The 13,799-nt window shown below is 40.5% G+C and overlaps 1 protein-coding gene across 2 annotated transcripts in view; it reads right to left on the reverse strand.

The window, feature by feature from the left end:
* Window positions 1–5,803: 5,803 nt before the first annotated feature.
* Window positions 5,804–13,799, reverse strand: part of LOC103459533 (kinesin-like protein KIF21A) — a 30,607-nt gene continuing 22,611 nt past the window's right edge. For both annotated transcript variants that reach the window (XM_008401171.2, XM_008401173.2), the window contains 15 exons: window positions 13,190–13,355; window positions 12,904–12,924; window positions 11,946–12,009; window positions 11,029–11,083; window positions 10,712–10,926; window positions 10,366–10,539; window positions 9,955–9,987; window positions 9,286–9,422; window positions 9,126–9,210; window positions 8,944–9,033; window positions 8,698–8,856; window positions 8,457–8,574; window positions 7,914–8,084; window positions 7,637–7,833; window positions 5,804–7,559 (listed from right to left, as the gene is read on the reverse strand). In XM_008401171.2, the coding sequence (XP_008399393.2) occupies window positions 7,502–7,559; window positions 7,637–7,833; window positions 7,914–8,084; window positions 8,457–8,574; window positions 8,698–8,856; window positions 8,944–9,033; window positions 9,126–9,210; window positions 9,286–9,422; window positions 9,955–9,987; window positions 10,366–10,539; window positions 10,712–10,926; window positions 11,029–11,083; window positions 11,946–12,009; window positions 12,904–12,924; window positions 13,190–13,355 (1,743 nt within the window). In that variant the 3' untranslated portion in view covers window positions 5,804–7,501. The remainder of the gene's footprint in view (window positions 7,560–7,636; window positions 7,834–7,913; window positions 8,085–8,456; window positions 8,575–8,697; window positions 8,857–8,943; window positions 9,034–9,125; window positions 9,211–9,285; window positions 9,423–9,954; window positions 9,988–10,365; window positions 10,540–10,711; window positions 10,927–11,028; window positions 11,084–11,945; window positions 12,010–12,903; window positions 12,925–13,189; window positions 13,356–13,799) is intronic.

Raw genomic sequence — 13,799 nt, forward strand, 5'->3', positions numbered from 1 at the left:
TCTTTTGATGTGTGTTTGCATACAAGTGAGCAAAGAGATAAAGGACGGCATGTGGAACATGAACGGATTAACGGAAAGGAAAAGAGAGCGTACTTAATGTAACGTCATCAGGGAGCAACAAAAACAGAATTTTTCTTTTTCTGGGGTTTTTGTTGGACCTCCCAAAAAAAAAATCCTTAAAATAATTTGGGAAAAAGTACAAAGCAACCGTGCGCTTCATCAGTTTGCGAGTGTGTGGGTAGATAATAAAGTCACTGGACGGTAATATAAGACATCCCCTGCATTACTCAGTGTGTTTACGGCGTTTCTAAATAAAGCCGTCTCACACGCTCTCTGACACGCCCTGGGTTTGATGAGTAGCGTGGTGGTGGTGGTGAAAACCATTACAGCACCTTTGGGCAAACGTCATGTCCCCGCCCTCTGGTTCGTGTGGGGGCAGATGAGTTCACTACTGGCTACACTCACAAGAGGCCAGGAAATTAGCATGGACTCGTTGGCTTACTGCATTTAAGCATCACTGTCATGAGTCTAAGTCCCACAGAGAGGGAAAATCACACGGAAATGACAAAATCATCCAGCCAATCAAGACAAGATGGGGTTGCATGGGTAACACAGACCTCCTTATGCATAGGGACAATATTCACCTGGAAGACATGAAGGTATTTGAACTCAAGTTCTTGAGGGAAAAACTTTCTCCAAACATGGTGAAGTCCACTCTTTTCATATCAACAACCATTGCCTCCACGTCAGACAGCGAGACCTTCATCCTGGTGCCATCACACTTGGCTACAAACCACTTCATTGCAAGCTGAAGGCCGTTGCCAGAAAGACATCAACTCCTGAAGATTGCCAAACCAGAGCGACCTTTCCACGAACATAACTTGAGATTCACCAAAAGAAGGATTGGGAACACGTGGAAGTCCTTAGGAATTCCATCCTGCACTAAAAATAAACTTGACTTTGTGTAGACTTAGATCTTTCTATGGGGCGTACAAGGACCGGCTTGTCCTTACGAACACTGAGGGACACGATCAAACAGCCCCTCTTGATCCATAAAACACATTTGAACCGGCCAACCAAACTCACATAAACTCAAGAATTTTGCATCATTAAAGATCTGGTCCACTATTCTAGCATTAAAGCAAAGCCGCTCCTCCTGGATCCGGATTGGAGCATCTACCCCAACAGTTTAGGTTGAGCTATGGGAACACACTCTGCAATCCCCTTTCTTAAACAATAGGGCAGTCACTCCGTTTGGCTGTCAGTCCGCAGGTGTTAACGCAAACTAAAATCAGGTCACAACTTTTGGAAGCCATAGCTAGAATCGAGTGGCCAGACTTTCCTGGATTCACCCTTAACAGTCATTAAAGTTTACCAGTTGACAGCTCTGCTTGTCATAAAATGGATTATTGACCTTTGACCTAAGATTGAAGTCTACCAAGTACATGTATGGCTCACCTTGTGCTCAATCGTAGTGTTTCCATTGGAAACTAATATGCACAGAAGTCCAATTTTGAAAAGAAAAATTGATCCAAAACAACACCAAAATTTCTTAGTTTTTACCTCAGTTTGCACCCAAGCACATCCTAAAGTAAATAACATTTACTTAGTGAGAATTTCATTTGTGTTAAAAGTTATTTGATTGTTCTCACCACTGTTTGCCTCTGAGTTCAGATACTCTACCAAGGACAGGCGTCTAAGAGGAGCCCGTCAAGCACTTCCTGTTTTTCTGAAGGTCATGATGTCATCGATTTCATCACTGGGCAAAACCATGTGGGGGGTTTAATTTGTTTGTATGGGATTATTTGTTGTTGTTGAAGTAACATTTTGAGCTACAATGAACCATGCCAGGAAGCATCGTTTTTGAATTTGCATTTCAAAAACAATTTCTCAAGTGAGTTTGTAAATTAGATTAATAGTCGTACTCCTGTTTCTTTTTTTTTTTTTTTGATTGCATCATTTGGTTTGACCTATTTTCTGATGGTACAAACACCTGATGAAGCTCAGGTGCTTCGCACTAGTGAGACTTTGGAAAAGCTTAACCTAGAGATATGGAAGAGATTTTTAATTTTTTTTTTTTTTTATTGTTTTGCTTTCCTTGCAAGCAAAATTACTGGAGAATGCAAATCAGAATAAAACCGACCAGGAAGAAACACCGAAACATTACCTGCATTGTTTTGGAAGCAGGAACCTTAACAGAAATCTCCTAATTATTCTGAGTAGTTCATTCTGATAAAAAAAAAAAAAAAAAAAAACTTTATCCCTCAATTTTCTGATTAAAAAAAAAAAAATTCACATCATTACCCAGCTTGTTGCCTGGGTAGTGGTGATGTAGCATGGTGCACGCACTCGTTTACTCAGTTCAGCTGCAAAACCCTCTTGATTTAACAGCCACTGACACCTACATATTTATTACTGATGTGCAACTATACACAGAGACCCACTGCAGACGGCTCCATTCCTAGAGACCCATCCTGTCAGCTGCAGCACACGCTTGACCTGCTCACTGTCAGCCGTTTCTCCCTCTTGCTCTCTCAGTAATATCCCCCCACCTGATCATCACTATTCACATCCCACCTCTTTCTTCCCGCTCTTTTTTTTTTTTTTTGCAAATGAACATCAAACGGTGAATTAGGCACAGATGCCAGGTCTTTTAAAAAAAAAAAAAAAAAGATGAAATGCAGTCCTCCAATTTCACGCTGAAATCCTTTTGCAGACATGTCACTGATGTTTCTCTCTCACATCCGTGTTGTTGTCTCCTCTGGGAGTGGGACGGGGTTTGGCCTTTGGGGGAGCAGCGCCGCGGCTCATCGGTTCAAGCTCTGGGATTTTTAGCAGGAGGATTCGCCCGGAGAACGTCCTCAACCGCCACTCGGCTGCCTCCATTACCTTCCCGTTGTGTTCTATTTCCGTCGCGAGACGGTCGCCATGGCTCCAATCCGTCTGGTAACGGCGGATACTGGAAGCAAGCGTCGAATTTGAAACGAAGTGAACTCGGAGAACTCGTGTCAAGTGCCACAAAAAGTCTTAAATGTGTGGCTTGCATGTGTTTTTCCATCCCGGAATGAAAAATTCGTAGACTGACCATTCGTCTGCAATTGCTACAATTAATCGCAGCAAACCCACTTCTGCATCCTGTCGAGAAGCACCCCCCCCCCCCCCACACACACACACGGCATGATGCTGCCACCACCATGCGATAGTGTGCTCAGGGCGACGTGCTTTCAGGGCGAAGTTCAAAATGTGCCATTTTGGTTACATATGAGATATTAACTCTGATTTTTACATTAAATTCTTTTAATATTTATCTTAAACGGTTGATAAATGTGACAAAATGCGAGAAAAGAGGCAGCATGAATAATGTCCAGCAAAATCTTCAACACACGAGTGTCTAAAAAACATCCAAGCAAAAGATAAAGCCAAATCTCCTCCATTGTTTCACACAGGAAATAATCAAAATTGATTGTATTCTATATAAATGCCTGCAGCGGTACAACTCCCGTTGCAAAGGCAGATTTAACGGTGAAACAAGAGCATCTGGTCAGACCCAAGCATCACCAATCAATGTTTTCACTGAACAGATTAGAGGGGGATATATTATCGAAAAGGACTGTACACTGCGCTACTATTAAACTGGAAGGGAAACTTTCGGCCCACGCAGGCTGTCTGAGAAGGAGTTATTGATTTCTTGGAAAAAACTGATAATAAAGGCTATGTTCCAGCAGTTAGGCCATTATTTAGTTCCTCCACATACTAGGAAAAAGCTGCCAAGGCACAAAACCTGGTATTTTTCTAATAAAAGTCTTTTAGAATTTTGTTCTTCTTCTTCTTCTGTTGTTAGCCAGAAGATACAAGAAAACAAACAAACAGTTTTGACAAGAAAGACCGGACGAAATTTACAGCAGAAGACTAAGTTCAAGCTGTAATCGGCAGAATTACGAGACATAATCTATGTTTGATAAATTAAGAGTCTGAGTTTCAGTTTCCAAAATAAACCAAAAAATTGAACTTTTTTTCCCATAGTATTCCAATTTCTTTGAGCTGTGCTCATATCCATTACACATAAAGCAAAATCTACATAAAGGAGTGTTGATCGCCTTATGTGGGTCTCTCCACTAGTTGCTTGGCAACATCCTGTTGGGGGTCCATATGACTGCATAGGTTTTATTCATGTAAAATCCACGTGCTGCTCCATAAAAACATGCGATTCTATTCTGGTTCGTCTGTTTATAGAATAATGCGGAGGTTCGTTTGGGAAGTTTTAGCGACAAACTGACGGTGAAATTTGTTGCAAGAAGTTTGAAATATTTGGTTCAGTTCAACAATTGATTGTTGTTGCTTTAAAAGAAGCCCACAGTCGACTAAAAGCAATCGCGTTTAACTCCAGCTGCTGTGTTAAATCTCAGCAGTCAAACATGGTAGTGAGAGTGTGATGCTCTGGGGATTATTATGCTGATTCAGAACTTGGAGGACGTTTTAAAAATGATTTTTTTTTTTTACAGCTTTTTATTTGTAAAAAAAAAAAAAAAAAAAAAAACTGTTAAAGGCCTGTATAAAGTAAAAAAAAAAAATTAAGCTTCACATCATCTAATAGTTATTACCTCATCAAAAAACATGCCTTGAGTGCTGCCTTCATTCTTTTTTGAATGCTGAAGAAATCGTCTAATCTCCCATGGCAACCATTCAGCTGTACAAAACGCCTTGGTGGACCTAGCCCCGCCTACAGAGGCACAGCTCCTCCTCACTACACGGCTGGAAAACACATAATACTGCCCTTTTAAAGCTTTTATAAACAATATGTATTTCTTTACGTATTTGTTGAAATTGTCACTATGTCGTCACAATATAACGTGTGAGAAAACCAAGCTCCTCTGCCTTCTCCATATGATCCTATCTGCAGAAATACACCAGGCTCCATCTGAAATAACCAATCACAGCAAGGAGGAGGGTCTTAGAGCTGTCCATCAAGCTCATCTGGGTGCTACTCAGTGTGCTAATGGTGGGAAAACAACTTGCCCTTACCGGAAACCTGGTTAGCAAAACAGCAATCCCTGTCACTGGTGTTCATGCTAGCGAGCTGTTCCCTAGCAGAGAGTAAGGAGGATGGCATGTGATAGACGGCGCTCCTGTGTAAATATCAATGTTATTTTAATTGAAATGCCACTCTTGCTTACGTTTTGAATGATAGACAAGCTGAGAATTCCAGCTGACTACCATTTTTATTGCACTGCCTCTAAAACAGAGCATCAATGTTCATTTAGTTTCTGAGCTGCTTGGTGAGGACGTACATCATGAACGCAAATCTGCTTCTTGTCCTGATGGTTTGAAAATCTCGCACCACTTAAATATCACGGTTGTTTTGATTTGTTATTCCTTGTCAAAAGCAGGATGGATTATTATTATTTTTATCTGAAAGCACTTATTAGGAGTAATGCTGTAAAGCAGAACAGTCGGAGTAGCTCTGGGTCAATGCGATTCTTCCAAGCAGCTGAACATTAAATATTGATCGTTCCATCACTCGTCACATTAGCTTTCGCCTTCAGGTGGAGTTTCTGACCCCGTTTTACCTTTCTCTTTTTTTTCCTCCCGTTGTAAGCTCAGAAATAATATTTCTACTTCAGTTCTAACTTTAAGAGGGATTGAATAAACGTTCATTTTCCTTGTAAGTCTTACAAATTCAAGTATTTCTTTATGGGAAGACAGTAAACGAAAGTCTGCCTTCTTCCACAGTCTATTATTAAAGGAACACTGAACAACACTGCCACCGCGTGGCCATCTCACACACTGCTACACTGTTACAAAGCACTTTTTATCACAATTTATTTACACACTGTATCTGATATGCCCATTACAAGAAGCTGCGCACAGCAGAATCAGCGGAATAAACAAATATATTTACACAATAAACTTAACTTTCAGCTCAACTTAGAAAATCAGAGGGAGTCTTCACATCTTGAGTTGCCTCGTTGATTAGTTAAGATCATCTAAAGCAAATTACTCAGTCATTGGTATAGAAAACCATGATCCTCAATGCAATCTGTGCTACACAGCGCTGCCTCCAAAGAAGAGCGCAACGTTATCGATACATCAAATTTCAACGCCACGTTATTAAAAAAATGTTTACCTGATCTTTTCCCAACGAAGGAAAGTCCTCAAAAATCACATCACAAGAATAAATAAATCAACGTACAGTTCAGGATTTATGACAGGCACGGAATAAACAACTGATCAAAGAGAAATCCATCCCTTCGATTCTGTGCAAATCGTCTATGACACATAGGACAATACATTGAACACATGTACAGTCACTAGTGATGCAGAAATAATGGATAATAATCTTGGATTCAAGGAAAAAAAATAAATAAATAGTAGCATTTCAGAGATCTTTCAAACATTTGATTCCATTTGTGGTGACTGATTTAGGGATTTGAACAGGTCGCATTTTCAGCCGACAAAAGCCTGTCTCTTTCTTTTTCTTCCTGGACCCACTTCGATATGTTTGACTCGTTCTACTGGGTGCATTTGAGCTGAAAAGTACAAGGTGCTTGATTACATAAACGTACAGTATTTGCTTTCACATCGTTCAGATCACAAACGGCCTGTCATTGACGTTCAGATGTTAAATAACGTGAAAGAACATGATTCCAGGTTGATAGACTTCTCAAGATAAAAAAAAAAGAGAAAATAAGCTGCAGCCTTAATGAAAACAACACAGCCACGGTTAACAAGTCAATACTGTTTGCAAAACTAATTCAAAAAGGTATTAAAAATCTTAGGCTGCAAGGCTAATTACCATTTCAAATTAAGCTAATTATCCCAGACGGACACGTTTTGTAATTTGAGCCTTTTATGCTTTCCTGAAAGCCTGAACTGTAAATATATCATGAAGTAGTGCTATTCTTTTACTCTCTGATAAACAAAAGAAAAGAAGAAAAACAAATAGGAAAAACATGCATATTGATAGACCTTAAAGCATGTTTTTTTTTTTTTAGAGACTTTCAGTGTTTAACTCCGGCGCATTTGGCAGTAACAGCTTCGAAGCAAATCCTCAGTAGTTTGGTCCTTTAACTGGGAACAAAAACATCACAGACACACACACACACAAGCACACACACACACACAAAATGACCTGTTCAGCATTGTCTGGAAGACATATCACACATCAAGTCAACACACAGGATACGATCACATCAAACTATTTCCTTAACGCAGCTTCTTTTCTCTCAGCAGCTTTAAAAAGACTCCCTGATCAACCAAACAAACAGTCTTGTGGAACCTGGAACTTTAGCATAGACTTCCAAGGCTTCCATGAGTTCATTGTGAGTTGTTCTGACCTAAAATATTAGCAACTGTTTAAACCTGGAAAAGTTTACTTCATCTAAGTTGGTCTTCCTGACACAGATCCCTGTGGGACACCAGCCATGGCTCAACGTCTCAAACTCAAAGAATAAAGCTAATGTTGACAAGTAGACAGTCCAATGTGTGTGGGAAGAGGCTGGTGTCAGTGGATTCCATCCTCCACGGAGCTCTTTGCTTCCCAGATTTTCACGGTGCGGTCACTATAAAACAGAAATAAAATAAAACAGTAAAACAATAGGAGATGGTGAAAACATATAGCACTTGTATGAGGACTTACTCTGAAGCTGTGAACAATTGGGTGTTGTTGGTTGCCAAGCCGTTGATGGGACTGTCGTGTCCTTGGACTTCACCGAGGGGTGCCAGTGTGTCTGCGTGCCAAAGGCGAAGCAGCCCGCCTCTGCACCCGCTGAGGAGCACCGGGGAGCCTGGTACGACGCCCAGAGCGCTGACCCAGTCAGTCTGGGCGCTGACCGACTGTAAGGTGACGACACAACCAGCTGTCAAACCCAGATCATATCGACTTCATGGATATCCAAACCGCGACATCGTCTCACCTGGACAAGCGTTTTGCTGGCCATGTCCCACTTCTTTATGTAATAATCTCTGGAGCTGCTATATAAGGCGTCTCTGTGAACGGCTAGAGACTCCACGCTGTCCTGGTGGGCGGGGTCAAACGTATAGCTGGAGCCGACGCTGCCCTGAGCACCTTCGGTCACCTCAAACATCTGGAAAAGCGGAGAGGGTTAGTGATGACCGATCTGATAACGAGGGGTATAACGGAGTGATTCAGAAACTGTGGGTGCACCCCCTGGAGGTGCACTCGGTACCATGATACTAGATCTCTTTTTGACAAAAAAAAAAGTGTAGGGAATACATTTTTCAAATTTCCTTTCTGTTTTGCGTCACTTCAATAAAACTTGACCCATATCTTCCTGAGATTAGTACCAACGTTTGAAGAAAGTACTGATTTACTTAGATTTTTACTGTTTTTAGTTAATCTCACTGGGAAACAAGCAGCTTTAAACGTTAAAAAAACTATTAAAATGTAAATACAGGAGATATTCTACTGTAATGTTAATATTGATAATAATAATTACTTTGATATGATGGTCTTTGGAGCCGGTGAGAACGACGTCCTGTCCATGGCCCAGCTTTTCAACGCTTAGACACATAACAGGTCCCAAATGGCCCGTCAGCTTTCCGGTAGACACGAACCTTGAGAGAGGATAGTTTAATTAGTGCTTTGAACAAACCTTTTGACGGCAACATAATGAACTTGAGCTGTTGCAAATAGTTTGCATGACTGCAACTCTTAAAGCTCGGCGTTTGGCAGCGTACTTGCGAAGGTCCCACATGCGGACGGCGTTCCCAGCAGCAGCGTACAGAAACGAGCCAGAATTGTTGAGGGCGATCTGGTTTATCTGACTCTCTCCGGGTGGGATGGATAAACTCCGAGCAGATGAACATGTGTCCCCCGACCCCACCTGGCCTGATGATCTGATATTCAAAAATAAATAAATAAATAACTCATATCTAATAACTAGATCATTTATGATCCCATCTTGCATGAGCTCGTGTACTTACGTGAGCGTACGGATGCACTTGGCGGAGTCTCGAATATCCCAGACCTTGATGTAAGCAGTGGAAACGGTGAAGACAAGACTGGAGGTGTACCTGTGATAAAAGCAAATAATTATTCGGGAGAGAATGCAATTTTGCAATAATTGTCATCAGAGTAGGTCATTTCTAAACAAAAATCACAATACCTGACTGAGACAACACTACTGGGATGATCTGCGAGGGACATAATCTCCTGGCCCGTCACCAGGTTCCAGACCTTGCAGGTCCGATCTGAGACGAAGATTTGCGTGTAATCTTAGGAGAAACACATTGACAGAATCTGATGTCGCGTTTTTCGGTCTTTACCTTTAGAGCCAGTAAAAAGTAGGTCATCCGTTGCGTCCACGCAGAGAACAGGTTTGGTGTGGCCTTCAGCTACGTGGATGCACTGAATTCTGGTGCCGCGGCTGTTCTTTGGAGCTGCCACCGGATTGATCACACCTCTGAAAACAAGCATTACACAGTAACGAAATACAGCTGTTTGTCATTTTCACAGCCATTTTACTAACCAACTGCTTGAAAATGGCAAACTATGCAGAGATAAAGAGTCATAAAGGTCCCTATTTAATAATTAAATTAATTAAACATTAATTCTGTTTGGTTATTCAGAAGTGAGTTTGGTTTAATTGCATTTGAGGTTTTAGTGATCAGCTTTATTTAACCCTTCCAATTGATTCCATTTTTTAAAAATAATCTTTGTTTAAAAAAATATATAATTCACAAAAGCATTCCAGCCTATTTTCTCCTGACTTATTTGAAATTTCATTAGAAAATAACTAAAAATAAAATCAGATTTCAGCATCAAACACAACTTTAGACTTTTTTTTTTGCATTCTTTAATCTGCCTGTCCATGACAAATATTGATGTAATTCTTTTGCTGTCACACTAAAGTCTTTACTTTCTACTTTGTTGAAAACAAAAGTGCCAACCAGAGAATCTAACATAAATGATTAAAACAGATTATAGTACATTACCTGTGTCCTTCAAATACAGGGGATTCATCCAGCCTGAGAAAACAGGACAAAGTCAAATGTAACCTAGCATTCTGGCTACCTGTATTAACTTAATAACACTTAGGAACAGAGCTGTAATGTAAATAATTTTCTATAATTTGTGTGTAAAGAAGGTTGTATTTCAACAATTTTAACACTTAAAAATGATGTAAAACTGGAACATAACTTTTGAGCGTTTGCATGCTAATTTACACAAAAGCTTAGGAAGCTTCATATTCCACTTGTGTTCAATTAAACATAGATAAAATTTGAGCATCTTCTAGTACTGAAAATAGTTTGTATCTATATTGACAAGCAGCAGGCTGCATAAACGTGAAGCACGGCTAGAGAAAAATCCCCATTACAGTTAGTTTGAGTAATATAGGTTTTTACATTGATTTGTATTCGCTGCCTTTAGTTTTAGTTTCCGTGGCACCCACTGATGGTATCTGTGTGGGGGTTGCCATGGGAGACACGATGGGCCCTTTTTCTTGCACCTTCCTTCGGTTCAGAGGCGAACGCTCCAGCTGCCTCCTCTCCACCCCCGTAGGTGATCTAGATCCAGAACTGAAGACAAGACAATTCATCCGGTCAGTATAAAAAAATAAATACATTTTGATACTCTTGGTTTCTTTTCCTCAAACTTCCTGCGTTCCCAGACTCCGTACAAGGAACTTTCTCTCTCCGTTTCTCTTTGAGATTCCTGCCCTCCTCTGAAAAATATTGCCTCTGAACTTACATGCCAGCTGGCCTGGCAGACAGTGCAGATGGAGAAACGGCTCGCTCGCGGTCCGGGGCATGACCAGCTGCCTGACCCCACATGTCTGCTGGCCCTTCCAGGCGCTCGGCGAGGGGCAGCAGAGGGGCCGGGAAGTCTCCGGTGGGGGACTCGCAGGACAAATCCCCACTGCTGGCATACAGCAGCTCCATCTGGGTGGTGGTCCGCCGTCGAGCCTGAGGAGCCAGGATGGGTTGAAATATAAATAATCCAATTCACCAAGAGCCGCTGGCCAATGCTGCAAAATGGTGGTTTAAAACACGTGCATGGTCATCTACCTTGCTTCTCGGCTTTGATTCGCCACATAGCTTCATTAAATCTGACGACAGCGTGCTGAAACGCAAAATGTGGTGTCAGTTAGAGAAGTGGACATATGAAGAAATGATACAAGCCACAATTTTTCGTTTTCACTTTAATTCAGTATTAGAATAGAACATTTAGGATTATATTGACTAGAAGATTCCGGTTTTCACTTTCCTGTATCTTGCTAAACCCTTCCAACATTCAAATCCAAACTGCTTACATATTTTTTGGGATTTTATTTTACCGACCAACACTAAGAAGCATGTTTACTGTAAACACTTAATTACAAGATCCTATAAAAAACAGAATTTCTGGATTGTTTTCTGTAATTTTGATAACTTTATGCTGAATTCCTTTACAGATTTCCACAGACTTGTCATAGTAGTGCTTTGTGTCACATTTCAGGCACAACTTAAGAAACAGTGATTCAGTTGGATCTGAATTTATAGTTGTCTAGAGACCAGACAGATAGTGAAATGGCCCATTTGTGATTTTAATGTGCACTTATTGAGCCCAATATCAAAATACACCGGGATAAAACGGTAAAATCACAGCTGCAATGTGGCCAATGTAAGAAACTCTATCAATTGAACATATATCAAAGTGAAAACCGCTGTACTTTATTGTGAATCATTGGACTTTTGTCTTTTAGAAAATGGAAGACGAGTATAATTTGTTGTTTCAAACTGATTGGGCTGACTTGTATTTTTTAAACGACTTGAGTTGAGTCTGATGTCAAGCTGCAAATTCATAAATGAAGAAAAAAAAGGAAATGCAAGATGAAGTTTATAGAATAAAAAAAAGTACACAATTTTCAACAATTTTTAGATATGGTTTTTATTGCAATCCTGAGGGACACCGTAGTTTATGGTTTGTTTGTTTGTTTATTTACCTGCCATCTGTAGCAGGACTTGGAGTGGACTCGTCGCTACTGCTACAATCCCCGTTTTCTGCAGCTGGAAGCACAAAACACACACACCCGTAAAGCATTAATGTGTGTGTGTGTGTTTTTACACCTATGTAAAAACACTGCAACTCAACAGTGACGCCATCTTCAGCAGCTCGGGACAGTTAGAGGTCACAAAGATGAAGAGAGGTCGTTGGGTGTGGGATGAAGGGAAAAAGCGCAAGTGACAAAATATTCAAACACAGAAAAGCAAAAACAAAACAAAAAAAAATACACACACAGCTGTGGACACAGGAGGTGCAGTTGGTTTAGGTTTTTACTGTGGTTAAGTTTTAGTCCTGAGATGGGACTGGACCAGGAAGTGGCTGGCGAACCATGCAGGTTACAGCGGAGTTACTGGACGCGGGTTAGTCTAATACAGATGCACACTTCAAGATTTACAATTTTATAATCTTATATACTGTAACGCAAAATAGGAAAAGGAAACTTTTAAATAACTTCAACACTGACTTAAACTTTGGTCAGAAATAACCAAAATAGAATGAAATATCTAAAGCTAAAAGATAATTTTTTTAACTATAGCGCTCCTGAGAGGTCATTTTCAAATAAATTTAAAAAATGCAGCTTAAAAAGTGTTTTTCTACAGAAAAGGGGGCAAACAATGCAATTTTTCTAAAAAAATAAAATAAAATAAAATAAAATAAATAAATAAATAGTCGAAATTGAGAAGTTTCTTCTGAGTGAATATAGTCAAAATGCAGGTTTGATTTATGAAATATTGACTCCATTTATTCTTCTCCACTACAAGAAAAGTTTATTATAAGGCTTCTTCCTTATTTTCACTCATTATTATAATTTTTTTTGATGGAAATCATGTAGTGTGCACGTTCAGCACCTCGCTCTCTCAACCACAGTCACATTTCTATTTGTATCTCTCACTCACCTGGTAGCAGGAACCCTAACTCTGAGATCACACCAACACAACAGAAACAAAAAAACAAAAAACAAAAACAAACAGAAATTAAATCGAATTCAAAGCGGACAAATCGGCTGCGCTTTAATTTGTACTCATCTTTTTTTTTATTATTTGTTTGTTTTTTTTCTCTACTTTTTGAATTGGAGCGTGCAAAGTAAAGCGCAGCCGGTCGGTTAAAATCAAAAGATGATTGTGGAAAGGTTGATCAACGTGCTGCCGGGTCGGCTACTGGGCGCTCGCTGGCGTTTCCAACCTTGCAGGGCGCTGCCCAGCAGGGCGTCCAGCTCTGGGTTGATCTCGGCCTTCTCCTTCAGCATGTGGAAGAGCAGCTGGTTCTGGGTGGCGCTGTTGATCTCCGTCTGCTTCAGCCGCCCCTCCATCACCTTCAGCTGGGAGTCCTTCTGAGCCGCCTGCAAGCCCTGGAAAAAACCCGACGGCGTAGAGAGCGTTTTTGAGCGTTTCTGGTTCCTGGGTCTGAGGCGTTCTCTCATCAGACCAATTAGGTTTGATCAAATCTAATCTGATGGACTTAATTCAAACAAATTGATCCGATTAAAGACTCGCTCTGAATTTTATCTAATCGGGAACCATGGCGACGAGGAAACAAAATCAAAGACATAAGTAAGAGTGAATATTATCAACAGAGCTCAGAATTAAATCAAGCGCCACTGGTTGTTTGGTAAATTCGAACAGGTCTGCCTCCGTTCTCATGAGTATAGTTGGGAAATTTCCGTGTTGAGAGTTTTCTTCCACACACATAAAATAAAATATGAAAAGCATCCCTGCATCTATTGAATAATTCAGAAAGCTGGGAAAACTGTTTTGACAGCCGGTGGAAACAGAAAAGTGACAGAAGGGGAAGC

Source organism: Poecilia reticulata, chromosome 23, assembly GCF_904066995.2.
Source record: "Poecilia reticulata chromosome 23, P_reticulata-male-v2, whole genome shotgun sequence".
NCBI classification, from domain to species: domain Eukaryota; kingdom Metazoa; phylum Chordata; class Actinopteri; order Cyprinodontiformes; family Poeciliidae; genus Poecilia; species Poecilia reticulata.